Source organism: Mercurialis annua, linkage group LG7 (genome assembly GCF_937616625.2).
Source record: "Mercurialis annua linkage group LG7, ddMerAnnu1.2, whole genome shotgun sequence".
Lineage (NCBI taxonomy): Eukaryota > Viridiplantae > Streptophyta > Magnoliopsida > Malpighiales > Euphorbiaceae > Mercurialis > Mercurialis annua.
This window is the reverse complement of record NC_065576.1, coordinates 49642065-49664588: the sequence shown is the minus strand read 5'-3', so window position 1 is coordinate 49664588 and position 22524 is coordinate 49642065. Positions and strand designations below refer to the sequence as shown.

Here is a 22524-nt window from a genome sequence, read left to right as displayed (position 1 = left end):
GTTGGTTTTCTAAGAGTTGAAATGAATTCATTGGGCATGCATATATCACATATATATATATATATATACACAAACAATTTTGCAAAAATAATTAAATGAAACATAAGTCTCAAGCTGACAATTTTTGTCATCGATCTACTGCATGCAATTGCAGTTTCAAATTATAACTATTTGACGCGTTAAAGTGAATTACTGACATAGAAGTTATGGATCTTCTTGAATCTCCAACTATTTCTATTTATACTGTCAAGTTGCTGTTGACACAGCTATATAGCATGCATCCTCTTTTTTTGAATGAGGATATATATGTCATATAATTAATCAAGATGATAACAAGTCGCCATAATTTTAATCTTTTTTTAACTGAGGTAGGAGAGAAATACAAGAGATAAGAAAAACCAGAAACTACATGTTGTGACATCTACGCTCGTAATGGAACAATCGAAATGATAATAATAATAGAGCAAAACAATAATAAATTTTGTAGAATATGTTTTAAACAAGAATAGTAAACGAAATCAATAAGATAAAAAAAACAATCAAGCATAAGAACACGATAATTTAATTAATGAGTAACAACAAATCGCTTGCGTTCTTGGAGTAGCCGCGTAGTACATTAAACCTAGATTTATTAGTGTTTATATATAGCCCGTAAGCAATTACATGGTTGCTCATATTTCTATACAATGGGAATAGAGTTCCATTGCCCTTAATGTAGCAAAATACAAAGAAATGAAGTCCTATTCGGAATAGGCCATAAATTCCGGTAACGACCGAACCTATATTAATTTTGACACTTCAACAATACAAAATACATGATTGTCATTTTAAGATAATTTAATTGTCTTTATCAAATTGTGTGCTTCTGAATTTTCGGTTCTTCTAACATACTGGAATAAAGATATATTAAAAATATGTAGTATGTTTTAGAGTTGATTGGTTTGAATACCGGGAAGCATTGCCTTTAAAATTTATTGTTTTTCCAGCCTAAATAAAATGTCTAATGCATTGCCTCCCTTTTGGCAAGAAATTTCAAAGTGGCAGGACCCCAATTAAATTTGAATATAGCTGAGAATTTTTTGAAGATTGATGCATCAGAATACTTTGCGATGATGCTATAACACCATATTTAAATTCTTTATGAACCGCTGCGTCACAATTCAATTTAATAAATCCTATTAGAGGAGGTATCTAATTAGTGGAGGAACTATGGCCCCTATCCTTTCATTTTTCGTATAAATATTAATCAAAAAAATAAAAATACGGAAATATGAAATTAAAAGTAGAAATTACTTTTGTAGTTTTTTTAATATTTATTAAACTCTAAATTTTGGCTATGCTTCATCAAATTTTTTGAATTATCCGTCTTGGGGATTAATTGTGTTATTAATGTCCAAACTTACATAAAACATTAAATTAATATATGATCTACAATTTTATATCATTTAAATTTTGAATTATCTTCTAGCTTTATGGATGGTGTTTTTGAAATTTTTGAAACATTAGTAACAATTTTGTATTAAGCTAATATATTTGTTAATGTGCTTATTAAATAGACAACATCACCTAATTCCAATAAATAAAATATATATCTAGCTTATGTAGCAACAACGGATAGGGTATCTGGTGTGTCATGTTCAAGTATGGGTCGTTTAAATTTTTAAAATTATCATCACTTAAATACAAAGAAAATAAATTAAAATAGTATTAATTTGATGTAGTAGAGAAAGTTTAGGTACTAGTTGTGGCAAATTATACAGTGCAGCTGCCTCCACTGCAAAATAAAGTGAATTATATTAGAACAATGGCCATATGTTATATTATAAGCATTGGATCGAAGTTAAATTTGAAAAAAAAAACCATAGTAAATCTATGGAATTTTTGAAATTAAAGAAAATTTAAATCCATGTCTCTCAATCTTCCTGCTTCAAAGATTCCGAGTCACTATGAACTGCTTTCATTAAGGATTTTCTATAAACTTTCCTAATCTAAATAGTAAATAGAATTATAGACACAATCCTTCTCATTAAGGATCCAAATAAGATTTTGTATTTAAAGACTTGTATCACATCCTTAAGTATTAACTATTACGCAGTTTGGATGGATTTAAGCGGTGTACTTAAACTTTTACCCTCTATTAAAGTGTCCCCAATGATTCATTGTGCAAGTCTGATGGACTTTAAAGTTTCAATGTCGACACCAAATCAGCATAATAGAGACATAATAAGTAGTTTGCCAGATGATGTAGTTTGTCACATATTGTCATATTTGGACACTAAACAAGCTATCGGAACAACTATTCTGTCCAAAAGATGGCGTCACGCTTGGACTCGTCTTGTCGATTTCAATTTCGATGACAAGAATTATTGTATTAATAGGCGAAATTTCTTCACAACATTCGTAGACAAGGTCTTGCTTCTTCATCGTGGTGCAGGTGCAATTAAAAAATTAATATTCGACACTCGGTGCTTCCCTCACGAACACATAAATCCATGGATTTGCGCCGCAGTTATGCAAAATATTGAGGACCTCGATCTATGCACAACCGACAGAACTCAACAATACTTAAGCATACCCCAAATTCTTTTTAGTTGCAAGACCATAAAGTCTCTGCAGCTTTACTTTCGTGTTGATTTCCGGGTAACTGGCGACTCTCTTGTATGGCTTCCAAGTCTCAGAGTTCTTCATCTTAATTTTGTTTATAGTTTTGATAGTCTTACCATGCACAAAATCTTAGCCAATGCTCCAGTTCTTGAAGAATTATCAATTGATACACGCCTTCCTCCTAATTATGGCTCCAACACTTTGCGTATTCAGTCATCATCTCTAAAGCGTTTCTTCATTAAGAGTTTTGACACGACCAGAGGCTTTCGTATGGTAATTAAAGCTCCGAAACTGGAGTATCTTATGCTAACCGATTTCCACTCCGAAGAATTTGAAATAGAGAGGTTATCATCACTGGCTTATGCATTTATTCGTGTTCGATATCTAACAAATAACATAAATCATGTTTCCTATGGGAATCAAGTGGTTAATCTACTAACAAAAATTAACAATGTCAAGGTGTTGCGCTTACAAGCATCAACACTAGAGGTAAGTTTTATATTCGTTAGTTTCATAAACTTTTTAATATAATGCGGAGCAATAAACTTACTATTTGTCTTTATTTCTCAGGTTCTTGCTAAGGCACCAGATAATAATTTTCCAAACTTTCTTAATTTAGTGCAATTAAAGCTGAAGGCTAGGCAAAATGATTGGCGAATGCTACCTAAGATGTTAAATTCCTCTCCGAAATTGGAACTACTTACTCTCATTAGAAAGGTAAATCCAGATTCTGTTTTGATGATTAAGTTTTTTTCTAATATTATTATTATGCATCATGATTAGTTTTCTTTTTTATGAGCAGGCTCCTGTATTTCTAGAATCAGGCAATGATATAGTGCCTCGTGAGGCGATTTTTAAAGAAGAATCGGTACCCAAGTGCTTGTTGTCCTCCCTCGAGACACTGGAATTCAAAGATTTTGAAGGGAATGCAGCAGAGATGCAAGTCTTAGAATATCTTTTGAAGAATGCAAGTCTCCTAAAAGTGTTTAGAATCTCATTGTCTGCTACAATTGGTTTTGACAAAGAGAATCACACTCTCAGTATGCTCAGTGTGTTTTCAGAGACCGCTAACGCATGCCGAATGTTAATCACTTGGAGAGTTAAGAAAACTCCCAAGAGTCGTGCTTTTTTAATGGGATGTTAGTTACTGAATTCTGATAATGTGCGATAATACCGTTAATAAGTTAATCGGATACAACCTTAGAGCTATCGATTTGTCGACCATACATATGTCTTTCTAATGATAACTTTCTGATTTTGCTTAATTTGACTCAAGACTGTTAGGATTTCTTATGTATAATTCAAGTTTCTCCAAGAATTCTGATGATCTATAAAGGATACATAAGATTCAGCATGGAACAAATAGAGCTTTTTAAGAGCATGAACCTAATTCATACTTTTTGTCAATGTACAATCCTCCCTCCTCATCCTCTTAGTTCTCAAAATTGTACAATTATTTGCATAACAAGTAGCAAATTAAAACAGCAGATGAACCTAGCGAAATGAGAACCAAAACTTCGAACTCAAATGTCATACAGTTTCCACACATTTGATGAAGCACCTCACTTCTGAGGATTACTGTTTCGAAATAAAAGTGTACCAAAACAATGGTACAATCCAATCAACGGTAACGTGTTTTCAATGTCAACACACCATTCTTAAAATTTGGTGAACCGTGTCACCCATCCAGACAAACCGGAAACAGACCACTAGCAATCATGTTGTCTTCCCGGTACACCCAATCTAACTCTATATCGACCAGCTCCTCCTCCTGCCACTTTTCGTCTGTCATGACTTTAGGGGATGTTTGTTTCCTTTCAGAATCATCCATCAGCATCTCCTTGACAACCTCATATCTTTTTGCAGCTTCTCGCACCTCCTCTAAATACGTCACAGCACTGGGGATTTCACCCAATTCAAAGCAACGTTGCATTAGAAACATAGAGTCTTCAATCCGCTGCCCATTCTGAAATTAACAAAACAGCACAATATATTAAAAATATAATCAAAAGAAATAACAAAAGCAATTCCAACTCATAATACTCTTACCTGATTACTATTCTTCTTAATAATCCATTATACTATACATTAAAATGGAAAGAAAACGACATAAGAATTAAACGACATGACTGTATCTTAGCACAAAATTAAAAAATGGCCACACAAAAGTACATAAGCTAGAGATACATATTCAAATCAAGAGATAAAATAGAAAAAGTGAAATGATTTTGTTCACGTGATTGATTGCTACATTAGAGTATGACCTTTATTAATTTTAAGCTGATCCTCTGATAATTAATATACCTAATGGACTAAAAATTTATTAATTATTAAAATTATTAATTTATTGAATATTTTATAAGACGTAATACTCAAATTATTTCTCTAAAATTTTATTAATTATTAAAATTATTAATTTATTGAGTATTAATTATTAGAGAGTCTGCTATATACTGTATCATCTCCTTTTGTTAGAATACCATCGTCTTTGTATTACAAACATCATTCACGATTCCACAACTCACTCTCATATTAATATTATCAAATATAGATCTCCTTAAATTTGGATGATCAGAATTAGCTAGAGAGCTAGAGTTGAGGTAAAATTTAATTTTATTTTATTTATTTGTTTATTTATTTTTAATACAAATGAATTTTATTTTATTTGGTTGTACATGATATTTATGATGAACTAAACAATTAAAGTTAATTTTTCCTTTTTTTTCATCAAAAAAAATCTTTTTTTTTTCTAAATTAAAACAAATTTATAATTTGAACTAATGATTTTCATGTGTGTTAATTAATAATTATTAAAAGAAAAAACCTACTAAATTCTATTGTTTCCTTTTTTTCAGAAAAGTTGTGAGATTAAGTTAGTGATGTGGAAAGTATGATTTAATTTAGCAAAATTTTGTCAAAAAGAGCATGGATGCGCAACCCCAACTACATATAAATCTTCTGTTATAAAGTTTCTCAAACACACAATATTGATTACTAACATTACTTTGAACTTGTTAAGCTGAATAAAAAAATTAGTATTAGTTAGTAGTAAAATTTGGAAACGGTAGAGAGCATAGGATTTTCTAAATTGTTTATATTAATGTTAAAATTATTGCCGAGTTATTAAAGCAGACAATTAATTATTCTTTTAATTCAATTTATTAATTCATTAATAAGCATACAATATTAACTTAACATTTTAGGAGGTTCATCTATTTTACGTGGGACGGAGAACATATAGTAGTATTATTTAATAATGAATGTCTATAAGATATTTAACCTTTTTTTTGGTAAAGAATACACGTGAATGATAAATATTAAATAAATCAATTGATTCATACGGTTTTCAAAAATATATATAAAAATAGTACAATATATATAAAATAAATTAATTTATAGAAAAATATCACATTCATTCTTATTTGATGTAGTGATAATAATTTGTTCTTAGTATATTATATTTTCAAAAAAAAAAAATTGTTATTTCAATGAGGATGTTCGATAATACATAATGATACGGTAGTTCTTACTCCAATTTTTTTTTTGATTTTTTAATAAATAATTGTAATTATAATACGATTTGCATAAACTTTTCTGATGTAACATATATACTTATATATTATACAGTGAAAACCCGCAGCGTAGCGCGGGTATTATACTAGTGCATTATTAAACCTAAACACCTTCCTCCTCAGACTACCAACCTGTTTAACTAGAGAGAGAACAATCAGAAGATGGTCCGACGTAGATATTTCATGGTTATGAACAACATATTCAGGAAACATATCCAACCAATCTCCATTACACGAAACTCTATCCAGCCTCTCTTCTATCCTCGAAGCTGGATTGCAGCCCCGAAACTCTATCCAGTCTCTCTTCTATCCTCGAAGCTGGATTGCAGCCCCGAAACCAAGTATATTTATATCCCGTAGCTCCCAAATCAATTTTTTTTTTGAACTAATGATACGGATGTACGAAAGCCATTTAACGGATACACACCACCTCATTTCGATAATACATAATGATACGGATGTCCGAAAGCCATTTAACGACCCAACCGGATACACACCACCTCCTCTCTTCTCATTCAGCTCCAAGATATCGTTAAAGTCTCCCAACACGCACCACGAACTATTATTACCTAAGCTAAGGTTTACAAGCATCTTCCACGGATCACTGCGTTTGGCCCTATCCGGAATGCCATAGAAACCGGTCATCCTCCATTTTTATTATCTTCATCCACCACCTCAATATCTATGTAGTTAATGCATTTACTCAAAACAGAAACATAAAAAGGAGATTTCCACATCATAGCTAGGCCTCCACTTCTACCTACACAATTAACCATAGCCAAACCATCGAACCCCAAAGCAATTTTAACAGCAGAAATACGAGCTAAATTAACTAAAGTCTCACTCAAAAACAAAAACGACGGATTTTTATTTTTGACCAAATCACGAACCGTAAAGCCAGTGGGTTGGCCAGCCCACAGCAGTTCCAAGCTAAACAAATCATTTCTGATGGCAGGCCTGATTATCAAGGCCCGCCAATCTATTACAACTTGAGTCAATAATAATTGGATAATTAATCCTGAAGATCACTGAACTTTCGAGTTTTTTTATTTCAGTCACTAAACTATTTTTTTTCATTTTGATCACTAAACTTTCATTTTTTTTTATTTTGGTATTTTCCGGCCAAAAATGCTTAGGTGGCAGCCGGAATTAATTTTTTTTAATCTGAAAAGTTGTTATATATGCATTATTTGATCCAAAAAGTCATTTTCAAAGTGAAATTATGTATGTGTGATAAATTTTCAAAGTAACACTTGTAAAATCCGGATGTCACGTGTCAACTTCCGGCTGCCACCTAAGCATTTTTGGCCTGAAATACCAAAATGAAAAAAAAAATGAAAGTTCAATGATCGAAATGAAAAAAAAAAATAGTTTAGTGACTGAAATGAAAAAATTCAAAAGTTCAGTGATCTTCAAAATCAATTACCCCATCTATAACAAATATAAAAGTGTATTCACGGGGGGAACACTTCCATTCACGGACAAAAATACCCTTTACATATTTGTGCTTAACAAATAGAAAGATGACATTCCTAATCCATAAAGGAAACATATTAAAAATAATTATCGCAGTAGCTACCATTATGTATTAAATTCCTAATTCTCAAAAGAATTGTGCAATAACTATCATTATGTGTTAAATTCCTAACTCTAATAGGAATTGCACAAATATATCACTATATAAAAAAGAATATGACGAGTTTTATTAATATTAAATAATCATATTATAATATTTATGTTAAAGTTTTAATATTTTTTATATGTATTAGTTATTTACAATAAAAAATAATATAAATTTGTTTAAGTCATATTATCATTTTTTTTAATAACAACAATATCCAAAATTAAATCTATTACTTAATTCTAACTTTTTAATATTTCCAATAATAAAAGTTAAAATTTTATAAAATAATTAAATAAAATAAATAAAAAAATACAAGTCTAATAAAATTTAAATAATAATATATTATTAAAAAATATATAATTATAATATTAAATAACGGGTCATATAGATATCGTTAACGTGCGTAGCACGTAGCCAAAAAAAACTAGTTTCATTAGAATGAAAATTTGGCCCATTAACAAATTCCCCGATACCACTACCCAGACTTGATCTTTTACGCTTGGGGTCCACCGACACCTCAGCTTCCTCTTCCCCAATTAAATCCACTAATTTCGGACCAGGAGCATATCTCCTAGATTTTCCACAATTTTTGGCAACCAACTCTTGAATCTTGCCAGAATATCATCCATGATCTCCCACCTGCCATTTTGAGAATCAAAACAAAAATTATTTTTGAATTTTCAATTCGCAGATTTTCAGCCAATCTTCCGTTGATACTATCCATGTCATCGTTATCTTCTTCTCCAGAAACCCTAACTGGACTCATAGAACGCAGCCACTTCCCTGCGTTGTTAATGACCTGCTTCTTCAAGTTAAACCTCAACTCCGCACCATAAGGCAACAACTCTTTCGGAATTGGATTCTCGAAATACTTAGCACAAAACTTTTGGGAATGGCCCAGGATCCCGCAATAAAAACAGAACATAGGCATTCGTTCATATTGAAAATTCACCCGGTTCCATGCATTTTGATTACGCTGCATCTTCATCCGGCGTTTTAGGGGACAACGAACAATCAATTCTGGCCCTGATCCTCATAAAACTCCCTCCCACTGCCTTCCCAACACGATTATGGTGCCGAACAAACTTGCCCAGATAATTACCCGAGGAGGTATCTAATTAGTGGAGGAACTATGATTATAATCCTGATGTGATTAGTGATCATATTCATATTGCTTTGAAAGAAGGGAAATATTTATAATTAAGGGTAAAGTTTTAGAATAAAGTGATGGGGTAAAATGTATAATTATGTAGAGAAAATTACACCAAATCACCCAAAATCTAAAAACTTTATGTTAGTGACCCATAAAATAATTTTTTGCAAAAATCTCTCATTTTTTAAAACATGTTTATATGTTATACCTCTTTATATTTCTACTCCTATTTTACCCTTCCTCTTTCTTCTCCAACACATGGCTGCTCCCTTCCTCGCAACTTTCTAATGTTTCCGACAATATCAACGGCGGTTGGTCGGCCTGGAAAATCGGAGGGAGAGAACGATTCGAATGATGGAAGTGCTCACTGTATTAATAGCTTCAATTGCTCATCTTCTCTTTTTCTTTATTATTCCCGTCGTTCTTTACTTCCGATTAGGCATCGATATTGTGGTTTGTTAATGACTGCTCCTTGAACAATAAATATGCAGGTAACAATTTTGCTTATTCTGTTATTAAATTTCTTGTAAATAATTTGATTATGTTGATGTCATATGGATCTAACTGTAAAATACAAATATTGTTGCAGAAAATAATGTTGAAATTGAATTTGGATGATGACAAAAATAAGAAAAACCATGAACAGTATCTGGTCGATGTTTTGATTCTTCACGCTCTATTGATTAATTAAGTTAATCTTAAATCAAAAGAATAGTTTGAAAATGGTTTAAATTATTCTAGGGATAGAATTCAAATTGCTAACTTTGGATATTAAGGAAAAGGAATAAAATGGTTTAAATCATGTTGTTGAGACTCCCACCATGAAATTGTTCGAAAAGGTTAGTTTGATTGGTTTTTAATATTAATTTTTCGGTTCAGATTTAACATTAAACAAATGCTAAACTATTTGAAATGTTTGTTAGTCTATTGTTTGGTGTTATAGATGGCATCATAGAGATGGGGCTAATTTGGATTCATGAGACAAGAGTAGGACTTCCAACTACAGATGATACGGGTAATATTGAAGTTGGTTGATTGGTTTGCGTCGTAATCCTACCTTTTCAACATTGTGTTGAGCCATTTTAAATTTGATTGTATATAATGCCTTAAGTATATAACTACTCCGTCTTAAGTGCAATTGTTTAATTAAGCAATGGCAGATAATACAGAAACTAGCTTGTTTGCATTGAGTTTCTGATTTGTTGCAATTGGAATGATGGAGCTTTAAAGTTTAAACGATATTATTATTTTATTTTAATTTTCTTTAATTCCTTTTTAATATTGTTCATGTTGTTAAAAGTGTTATAAGCTTTATATAATGAAGGAGTCACATGTATATCACTTTCGATTTAATTTTCCTTTCTTTTATTTATCAATTAAAATAAATTTATATTTAAATTATATATAATTATAATATTATCTATTTTAATATATAGTAATAATTTTATATATTTTGTATTAAATAAAATATACATTATGTAAATTAAAATTATCTCTGGCCAGGTACATGGTGGTCGGATCCGCTGTGATCAGTATAAATTCAATATATACTTGATTTCAATTTAAAGTAAATAATTGAAACTGATTTTTTTTATTAATTTAAAAAAAATATTAAAAATTGAATTAAGGTAGTTCAGTTGATATAGGTTCATATCTGGTTCACATCAGGTTGATTTTCAGTTTTATAGACAGTCAAATACATTTCACTTAAAAGAGATATTCAATTTGTTATTAAACAAAATCTCAAAATCTCTCTATATAGAATGTATTTAAAATTATGAAAAACAGTAAAATAAATTTTATTAAAAATTAACTTAAGGTAGTTCAGTTGATATAGGTTCACATCTGGTTCACATTAGGTTGATTTTTGATTTTATAAACTGTTAAATACATTTTACTTAAACGAGATATTCAATTTGTATATTACATTAAATCTCAAAATTCTATCTATATAAAATGTATTTAAGATTGTAAAAAGAAGTAAAATAAATTTTATTAAAAATTGAATTAAGATAGTTCATTTGATATAGGTTCACACCTGGTTCACATCAGGTTGATTTTAAATTTTATAAACTGTTAAATACATTTTTCTTAAAAGAGATATTCAATTTGTATATTAGACTAAATTTCAAAATTTTATCTATATAAAATGTATTTAAGAATGTAAAGAGCAGTAAGATAAATTTTATTAAAAATTAAATTAAAGTAGTTCGGTTGATATAGGTTCACATCCAGTTCACATTAGGTTTTTTTTAATTTTATAAACTATCAAAAATATTTTATTTAAAAGAGATATTCAATGTCAATTACACTAAATTTTAAAATTCTCTTTATATAAAATGTGTTTACGATTATAAAGAGCAGTAAGAAAAATTTTATTAAAAATTGAGTTAAATTAGTTTAGTTTAGTTGATATAGATAAATTCACATCTGGTTTATATTAGGTTGATTTTCGATTTTGTAGACTGACAAATACATTTCATTTAAAAGAGATATTCAATTTGTATATTACACAAAATCTCAAGATTCTCTATATATAAAATGTATTTAAAATTGTAAAGAGAAATAAGACAAATTTTATAAAAAATTAACTTAAGGTAGTTCAGTTGATATAGATTTACATCTGGTTCACATCAGGTAGATTTTCGGTTTTATCGACAGTTAAATCTAACATAAAAAATAATAATTTGTACTTAAAGTAAAATGCAACATTTCAATTTTTATGTTTTTGGCACACAATGAAAAAGAAAACAAAAATTAAATAAGCTACACCTACTCTGTCATTCACAAGCCACCCACACGCCGCATGAGGCGGAGAGTGAAACCGAAAAATATCCAAAGGAAGATCATAGACATAATTTGCTAATGCATCTGCTGTAAGATTGTATTCTTTAAACACTTAAACCACTTCAATATATATTTCACTCTTTCTGCAACAAAGCATGAATTGCCAAAATTAAAGCATAATTTTCTATTTTTTTTCTACTTAATCTATAACAGTAAGTCCTTTTTATTCTCGTTTACTTTCAATACTCTTGTTATAATTCACTTTCTAATTTTACCATCAGATCTCTTTTACCTTTTTCTTTATTAACCACTATTTTTTTTTTAATTTTGTTTCTTCTCTTCTATTTTCTTTTTCTTCATTCTAAGTCTGGAAACACTTCTTTTGCCCTTACCATATTCAAATCTTCATACAATTTTTCCTAAAACCACTCATAATCTTCAAGTTACAAATATAATTTTTTTTTCAATTCAACAATATTATCAATAGATTATAGATTGATTTTCACCAAAACTGTATGGTCACATTGCATTGAAAGAAGATAACAACTTTGAAAGAAATTATCAAAATCATGGATCAAAATTAGACACCCAACCAACATCAAGATTGAGAATCCATTTTCCAGAGTAAGAATTATGAACTAATTTCTAAAACCCACTTCAAACGATGAAGTTCTAGTTCTATAAGCTCATTTCCCAATTTCCAATTCTACAACCTACTTGAATTACGAATTTCTAATTAAAACCCATATTCCAGTTCATTAAGCTTGTGGTAGAGCCATTAGATATTGCGGGGAATTTATAGGACAACTATGCACTGAACAAAAGTCACGATCTAGTCAATTGCATCACCATTTCTCTTTGGTTGTCGCCGGCGGTGGACCTCTATCTCTTCAGAGTGGTGGAGTTGTTAATATTGCACAGTGTTGAAGGGGAAGAAACTGATGACAAATGAGGGGCAAATGTGTCCTATTTTATTATAAAATCTCCTAGTTTTGAGTTGTGAGAGATTAATGTAAACTTTTTTATTATTTTGAGTGATTACTGTCAAAACCAAAATCTTGAGGTAAAAACAATAGGTAGCACCTCTTTTGGGTGATTTGTGTAGATTACCCAATTATGTATGTCATATGGGCTTGTATTAATTTCGTAAACCCATAGTTCAAGCCAGCCCATTAACAAAAACCCTTTCTTCTTCTTCTTCTTCTTCTTTCTTCGAGAGAGTGATTTGGTTTGGGTAAAAATGGCGGCTAATGGAGCAAGAAGAACCCTTCAAATCCATTTATCTCTCAAAACCCTTTTGTCCAACTCAGCTCCAACAAAAGCTGCTGCCTTCATTAAACCTTCCTCTTCTTCCCGATTCTCTCCCCACAAACTTAGGTAAGCTTACATCTTCTATTATTTCCTTCTTTTAATTTTTCTTTTTTATGTTAGGGTTTAGGGTTTACAGTTATGCATATTGAGATGCCAAGATTGTATGGCTTTGTTTCAATTTTGGGCTCTTCATTATTATTCTAATTCAATCAAATTCTATAATTCAGGCTTCCCCTCGAGCTGGGTGCTGCACAATCCTTGCTGCCAATGCATAGCGTTACAGCCTCCGCCTTGTTAACCTCGTTGCTATCGCTGCATAACCACTCCTGGGGTTGTCTATCTGAAGGTACTCTTCATTTTATTCAGTTGAATTGTATTTAGTCAGCTTTAGTATTTGGAAGTTGGTATTGCTATAATTCAATTTTGTTGATTTCAAAACCGAAAAGTTTGAATGAAATAAGGAATGCACTTAAGACCTCTTCTAGACAAGGCGTTAGAGTCCTGTGATTTGTTATGTCATCGCCATTTCATGCCCATTGATGTCATGATAGTGATTTCAATTGAATTGTAATTCTAGAATGTCTTTGGTTCATATATTAACATTTTAAATTCTCACGGTTTTTGTATTAGAATATTTTTGGTCTTTCTTTTCACCCTCAATCCCCTTCAATTTTTAGGGGAGTTGAATATGTATCTTGGTTGTTTTGATTAAATATTTGTAATTATCTCCACTGGCAAATATCGTTTCTCAAATCAAATTATTGAAATTTTCTTCTGGATTTGTCCTTTCCGCAAAGAAGTAAATTTTCTTGTTTATATATGTGAAAATATATGTATGAAAGTTTTAGAAAAGTATAAGGAGCAAATAATTAGATGGTTCCTGAGCCTTGTTGGCCGGTCAAATGAATTATAATTTGATTGTCAAATGAATTATAATTTGATTGTAATTTTTTGTCTAAGAGCAACAGCTCAACTTTCCTTATGCTTTTATCAGAAGATGCAGAATATACATGAACATGTCGAAGTCATTTTTGAAATTCCTTTGCAGACCAACTGTTATGAGTTTCGACTTATATTTATAGACAATTAGAATATTCCCCCATGCCTAACTTTGCTGAACCTTCTGTGGGCAAGCCTAATTCTAAATTAGCGAGTGGGTGACAAGATTCTGCAAATATATTTGATGTTATGACTTCGTGGACTTTTTGGGTTTCGTTCATTAGCAGCGCTAGGTTTCCTTTTTGCCCACATGATTGTTCTGCAATAGTTGTGTTAATATGTCTACAAAAATCATCAGTATAAGGACAAAGAAAGGGGATATTTAGATTAGATGTTTCACACTCTTTTGTCCACAAGAAAATAGAGACTTCTCTCATGTATCACAAGCTCAGCAATGTTTTTTTGTCTTGCGATAGCCTTGAGGATCCATATTGATACATTTTTGTCGCACAACTTAACTCAGCTTTCATGCCAGAAATTAGCAGTCCAGCTAATATTCCTATTTTAGCCAGTTCAAAAAAAAAAACAAAAACTTATAATGCTTCTAAGACTTGCATAAACATACAAACAGGCCAATTCAAACTTGACTGACACTGGCTTGCAATTTTTCTAGCATGAGCATAGCACCTACTTAAGATGGTTTTCTCAAAAGTTTTTAATTATTGCTTTGGCTCTTTTATGTATTCGTAATTGACATAGAATCATGCTCACATAACTTGCATAATCATACAAGCAAGTCAATTCAAACCTTACTAATATTGGTTTGGAGTTTTTCTGGCATGAGCGTAGTACCTTATTAAGATGGTTTCCGTAAAAGATTTTAATTATTGCTTTGACTCCTTGATATTTATAATCGGCATGAGGTCATTTTTTCTTTGTACAGGATTTTTTCACGCTTGTCTATTCTTTCTATTTTAGAGCTTAATTACATTGAAGAATGAATGTGTAAACAACCTTATATGTACTTGAGTTGCCTTTTCTGGTCCTCATTATTTTGTGATAAAAGTTTGACTTAATTCTATTGATTTTGATTGATGTTATGCTTTACGTTGGCTTTCAGATGGAGCATTTGAATTATAAGACGTTATTCTTTCCTCTTTTTTTTTATTCTCTTCTTGTTTTGTCAGGATTTGCAACACCTCTATAACATGGCCTGCTGTTGACTCCTTTTACGGCTACCATCAAGATAATCATCGGCAGATGTTTCACCGAATATTTATCTTCACAATTAAACTAAGGTTTCGAACACGGATTTGTTTATTCGAGTGATCTGATATTCACTGCATTTTTTGAAGTTCTGAAAGAAATACAAAGTTGCTGGATAACCGGCTTGTTTACACTAGTATATTTTGTGACCAGTTGATGCTGCTATGTTTTGCTTTAACCACTCAATTTTGATTGATTTATATTCAACAAAATTTTATTTGACCCCTCAAACTTGGATTGGAATTTCCTCAAGTTCATTTTTACTTGAGTAATCATGTTTAATGAATTTACACCGTTCATTACAATATGAATGGTGTAGATCGAAAAGTCAAATTTTAATTAAATGAATTTACATTGTTCATTTTATAATGAATTGTATAGATCGAAAAACATGACCTTTCAAGTGGAAGTGAACTTGAGGAAATTCTAATCCTTCAAATTTGCTATAAAATACTCCCTCCTATTTAATTCTTTAAAAATTTAATATAAAAAGTTAATCTAATGCAAAAAGGGTCAATTTAGAGAATTTTTTTTGAATTTTTGTCAAATAAAAAAAGGTCAATTTTATGTTTTAAGATACAATTGAAATGATAAACTGCAAAATAGGATAAAATTGATTGATTTTCAACGTCATAATAGGATTGAAAAGGGGATGAAAGGATAAAATTGATTGATTTTCAACGTCATAATAGAATTGAAAAGGGGATGAAAGGTCGGATTTTTTTAAACAATAGGCCTTTAATCTTTTGTCTAAGTTCAAGGGCAAAATGAATCTTTGTTGGATTTTCATTCATCGGTTTAATATAAAATGTTGATAGATAATGTATATAAATTTGATGTTGGGGAAAATACTGAATAGGAGGATACTATTAAACATTATTATGTGAATATATTCACAAGAATATTACATATATTTAGGCCAAATTTATTTATAGATTCTTGTACTTTTAAAAATTTATTTATCATGTGCTTTTTTTTAATTATCTTTATTTGATCCTTGTGTTTAATTTAATTATTTTTATATTTTTTTAGATAGAAAAAGATCGTGCTTCGTGTATTACATTTGCCGTGAAATTTATGTGATATCGAATTTGAATGCCTAACTAACTTGACAAGTTGACAAATGATGTCAAATCATCAAACTTTAAGAGTGATCAAATAAATAAAATTTTAGTACAAGAGCCTATATAGTAAAAACAAATTGAAGGAACCGAATCAACACAAATATAAAAGTATAAGAACTTCTTTGTCATTTTTTATTATAAAATTATTAATCATTTAATGGTGATTGAAGCACATGCTCATAACTTATGTCTATAAAAGAATCTATTGAATAAAAAATAAATAGTGCACAAACCTATTCAATGAAAAACTTTCAAAAAGGATCAAATGGACAAAAAAATAAAAGAACAAGAGTTTTTTTATGGGTTAAACTTGTGTATTTGTTGTAGTTAGCTATTTACATGCATATCAGTATTAATACTTCGAGTGTTTATCTCATATAACTGTTGTACCACGTCATTTATATAACAAGCAAATGAGCCATTATTGTAATTATAACACGGAGTTTAAAACTTGGCAATACCATACCAAATTTTATTATTGGCAAATTGGTATAGAGAATTAGAAAAACATTAATGCGGATATTGTAATATACAGTCACGTGTTGTTGTATGATTGGTCTATGCATCGATTTGCCAAAAAAAATGAAAATTTATATAGTAATTGTCAAGTTTTAAAATTCATATTATAACTAAAGTTCGTATATCAATTTATAATCAACCCATTATTTTATTCTCTAACACTATTTAACCGCCATTTTGTAATTCTTCATTAAATAAATTTATTTAATTTAAATTTAGTTTTAATTAAATTAATTACAATATATATATATATATATATATATATATATATATATATATATATATATATATATTAGTATAATTAGTTGATTTGATTTAAAGATTGAATTTGATTTTACTTGGGATATTTTTTGGTTTGTCTTGTGATTTGGTTGGATTATGAGTGTTTCCACGTTATTATTGTATTGAATTGACAGTGATATGGCAGATATGTTGTCAATAATCGGTTCAATTCAAAAAAATAGCTATAAAAGGTATTAAATATGCTAAAAACGGACTAAATAGCAGACTTTTGAAGATTTTGATATAACTGAAAAACCATGTATTTGTTTAGTATTTTTTTTTTGGTGATTAAGCCTATTATAATTGATACATATTTATTATTAATTTATATTTTATGTACTGCAACAAGTTTGCAATATTACTATAGTTTGTGCGCTTTTAATGAATTTAAGAATTTAACTTAAATGTATAATATTTTTTTAATTCTTTTTATTAGTTAATTTTAAATCACATTTAAGATAATTGAGTGGACTATGTGTTCCAATTGACGGCAGTGACCTGCAAAACAAGATAAATAGCTAGTTAAGGTGGATGTTCGATTGATTCTCCGATACTTCATCATTTTAGGATTAAGATGGAAAAATAGTATTGGATGTAGTGTGTGTAGACATATCTCAGTTTTTTTTATAATAGTGAGATCTGACTTGATAGAGTCCTAGAAGAAAAATGATTTTTTTACAAAGTAGAGTTGAAGTAGGAAGTAGATCCATACTCTATAGTTTAATCTCCGGTTGAATTTTATTAGTAAATAATCCTGTATAGAAATGTCCTATATTAATCTTTAACTCTGTTTACAAGACTATCTTTGATATTTACAGAAGATCTCATCTTTAATATTCTTTCCATGATTATAGTGTTATAGTCGATTTTGAATTTGGTTTTTTTGTACTGGCGAGTCCTGTGAGGATCCAGTTAATATCTGCTTGGGGCAAAGTCCGTATGAGTAAGTCCTCAAGCATAGGATTTAACCGTATCGATACGTATCGCTAATTATTTTGGAGAGCGTCATGGGATAGGCTTTTTTGGCGAACTCTAGAACAACTCGGTTTACTATTGCAATCTTAATAAAATGTGTTTATATTAATAATATAAATAATCATAATTATAGATTTTTGTTGCTTTCAATGTTATACATTGTTTTTTATATGATTTATATCGAATCAAAAGGTGATTATCTGTTTAAGTATTTTTAGTTTTGCTTTTTATTTTTATAAACAAGATAATATATATAATTTTGACATATTGTTTTTTTTTCATTTTTGTATTATTTATAAGATAAGTTTTTCAATTTATCTTATTTTACAAAAATTTATGAATAAATTACTATCATTATTGCATATTTATTATTATTTTTATTTATTTTATATTAAAAATAAATTAAAAACTCAACTTATAAATTATAATTAAAAATAAAATAAAATAAAATAAAAATTTCTATTATCTATATGGTTTTTTATCTTATCAAATTTGAAGAATTAAACATGTTAAAAAATACATACGGTGGTAATGTGTGAAGTATTGTAAAGTAAAATAATTGATAATATACGATATATTTTTTTTAAAAAAATCAACGATTAACTAATAAAAAAATATAAGGGAAGAGTACCTTTTTAGTATAAAATTATAGAATTGTAGAGTGTTTTAATTTAATTTAAATATTAGAAATTAATTAGTCTAAAGGTCAAACTTTAGAAAGTTAATTATTTTCAAATTAAATTTATTTATCAATGAGTTATAAAGTGAAATTATTATGTCGTGCTGAATTATAGAAAAAAAATACTCCCTCCGTCCCAATAGAGTTGTCCACTTTGAGAATTTTTTTTGTCTCAAAATTCTTGTCCACTTTCAAAAAGTAACTAACTTTTATACTTAATTTTTCTATATTACCCCTATTTAAAATCCACTAATAAGTAAATTGAAAGTGTACCCTATATTAAATAGAGGTATGACAAGAAAAGGTAAGAAAAATTTTACAATACTAATAAACAATAATTGCTTTTCTTAAACTGTGTGATAAAGGCAAAGTGGACAACTCTATTGGGACGGAAGGAGTATTAAATTTATTTGCCAGCTTATTAGACCGTTGACGTCCACCCGTCAAGACTGGCAACACATTAGACCGTTGTCCGTCAAGAATTTTATACCGATGGCTGACTGTTTATGCGATACCATAATATATACCATAGGATACGTGTTACATGCCCACATATTAGAATTTTATGTTTAACTTTATAAAGACTACCCCGTCAATACTGAAAAATTCTCTATTTAATGTTATAAACATTATATATATAGCATGTAACACGAATGGCATCAGATAAACAGATACCAACTCAATTTATGTTTTGAACTAAAATACCAAATGAAACATCAATGCTTACATTATCTTTATTTGTCCAATAAAATAATATCATTTTCTTTGCAACAATTTATATATACTCAAATGTTATACATAACTTATAATATATATAAATGTATAACACTTCCATTCAAAGATAAAAATACTCTTTTCATAACTTGTTTTTTCAACTTTAACTATTACATTTTTTTCTTAATTCTTATCAATCACTTAAAAATTAAAAAATAACGCTCAACAATCTTAAATATAAATAGTAAATCATTAATTAATTAATTACAAACATATCTATACACACACATATATAATTTATTATATAAAATATAAAATTTACTTTTTTATATTTATTAATATAAATAATATATTAACCGATCATATTACCGATCATTATATTAATTAACTATATGTGTCACACCTAAAATAAAAGTAGATAAATTAAGAGTATGTTGATTTAGTTGTGACATGGGTGACATGTGACAAACTCTGATATATTAAAATGTTGTGATTAACACAACAAATATAAAATTGGAATAAATAGAATAATTTTAAAAAAATTGGTTAGAATTTACCTCACCCCGAAAATATTGAGATTTTTAAAACAATAAATTTAAATAAAAATAACTTTTAATTTTAGCTAATTCCATCATAAAATTTATATACTATTAGTTTTTATTTCAATTGGTTCTTTTACATTGTTTAATTTGTATACTTACGGAAATATTTGTGGATGACATAATAAAAAAAACATCGTCGTTTTAATTGCATGAAATAACAACAGTATAATTAGGTATAAAGAATCACTAAATATGAAAAAAATCACAGAGGGCCAAATAAAATAAAAGAGAATAGTATGAGAATTTTATGGTGGATTTAGCCTTGAATTGCATATAATATAAATAAAAAATTTGTTTTAAAATACATAAAATAAATAAATTATATGTTAATATAATAAAATATTAATATCGAGTCGATTGATTAATCAGCATTCAACTAGTGTTTTTTATCCAACAAAAATATTATAATTCAAATTCAAAACAGTTATATTTATAAGAAAAATTAAAAAAGTTTGAAAACAATTTATATTAACCTGACTATTTTATGCTAAAATATTTATAGTCTTGTTTAATAAAAAAAAAGATTATCTAACCGTAAAAAAAGAAAAAAAAAACATATAACCGTTTGGACAATGTTACGAAAATGTTGGTCATTGTAGCATGCAGTAATAAGCTCGTGGGAAAATAAATGTTAATGTTTGAGCAGTTTCCTTGATTGATAGTGACATTGAAAAAGATTGGTGTGGCTGTAGCATAGCTGCCACTGCTACAGTATCAGAATTCCGGCAGCCGAAATTTCAACTGCCACGCGGCTAATACTTTAGCGGCGCTCTTTTCGTTTCTTTCTTCTTAAGTTCACACACCCACACATAATTTTATTGCTTATTTATAATTATAATTGATTGATATCTCTGTTAATTTATTTTAAAAACTAATATATAAAAATATTAGATTAATTTGTAACTGTATTTTTCATTAATTTAATATTAATCATAAATAAATAAAATAAATTAGTATAATTATAATAAATTTTATTAATAAGCCACGTTCGTAGCGCGCATGAGCAGACCTAGCAAGAGCGTACGTTGTAAGATTTTCCATCGTATAATTTTAGATCTTCTAAAATAATACCAGCTAAAATTTTAATAATCTTTCCATCTTGAAATTTATAATATGCGCATTTTAGAATTATTATTTTGTCAATTTTATCTATACTGTAAATGTTTAATATAATGTTGTTTTTCTTATATAAAACTTATGAATCTATCGCCACCTATAGTATATAATGCAAAACCAATACGGAAAAAAAGATACCCGGCGGGAGGCCCGCACGACGGGCTTAAGTTCGATTATGAAATTATACACTACGCCAATTTCTTTATATGACATGTTTATGACATACGCAGACTTTTTGTTAGGGGGGGGGGGGGTGTCTAAATAAATAAATAAAATTGATAAATTTTCATCTTTTAAAGCCGTCGTATAATAGTTTCATTGTTAATTTTTAAACACGTGTTTTATAATTCAAGTAATAAAATAACTGTTTAGAAGTATTTTTACTGCAACAATCATTTAGCAGTTTTGACCATATTTTCAATTTAAATATTTATAAATTCTTTATTTTTATTACATTTTTCGGATTAAATAAGCTTAAATGTATTCCTAGTTTAGAAGAAAAATTGAAATGAAATGACGGTCGATTTAGAGCAACTAGTTGAACTAACAGATCTATTTAGTTTTTAAAATAGCCGCTAAATGCTTTCCAAAAATTAAGCTAATTAAACCGATTAGTCCAATTCTTAAAACACTATTTTTTTTACTATTTTAAAAATTAGACCAGAACAATAGATTAATTAAAAAATACATGATGGGCCAATTTTAAATTTTGAATTTTATATATTATTGATTTTTAAACATTTAAATTAGTAAAATATTATTGTTAGCATCAATTATTTAGATTACATCTTAGTAGATTTTAGTTTAAGATTTTGAAAATAAAATTCTTCAAATAAAATTATAAAAAATTGTCATATTTACACACACACGTTTAAACAAAACAAATTTCAATTTAAAATGCAAATTAATTATTTAATATATTAAAGAAGGATTATTGAAAAGAGATAAATGTGTAATGCATAGATTTCTTACTTTAATTATTTTATTTTCCACTTCAAATATGTATACCCTAGTTTATTCGAGGGGGTCTAATGTCCCCTTGTTCCTAGACTATATCCGTCAATGCATGTACTAACATGTATGGTATCACATAAACAGATATCAATTTATTTGTTTTGTTTTTAGTTAGGTTTAATTACTTAAAAAACACTCACTTTTAACTTCTTTCATATTTATATTCTTTTTTTTTTGGGTAAATGATTAATTTATTAGCACAACCACAAAGCAGTGGAAGGCAAAAGACCGAAGAAAGTCAGG

General features: G+C 28.8%; 2 protein-coding genes across 2 annotated transcripts; both read left to right on the top strand.

The window, feature by feature from the left end:
* The first annotated feature begins 2110 nt into the window (after nucleotides 1-2110).
* LOC126656241 (putative F-box/FBD/LRR-repeat protein At5g22670) lies at nucleotides 2111-3985 on the top strand. The gene is made up of 3 exons (XM_050350753.2): nucleotides 2111-3093; nucleotides 3175-3321; nucleotides 3407-3985. Exons 1-3 carry the CDS (start codon nucleotides 2152-2154, stop codon nucleotides 3746-3748), a joined length of 1431 nt encoding a protein of 476 aa, XP_050206710.1. The 5' UTR covers nucleotides 2111-2151; the 3' UTR covers nucleotides 3749-3985.
* An 8955-nt stretch (nucleotides 3986-12940) lies between these two features.
* On the top strand, nucleotides 12941-15434 carry LOC126654713 (protein NUCLEAR FUSION DEFECTIVE 6, mitochondrial). Its single transcript, XM_050348663.2, has 3 exons — nucleotides 12941-13117; nucleotides 13279-13397; nucleotides 15178-15434. Exons 1-3 carry the CDS (start codon nucleotides 12981-12983, stop codon nucleotides 15195-15197), a joined length of 276 nt encoding a protein of 91 aa, XP_050204620.1. The 5' UTR covers nucleotides 12941-12980; the 3' UTR covers nucleotides 15198-15434.
* The last annotated feature ends 7090 nt before the right edge of the window (nucleotides 15435-22524 follow it).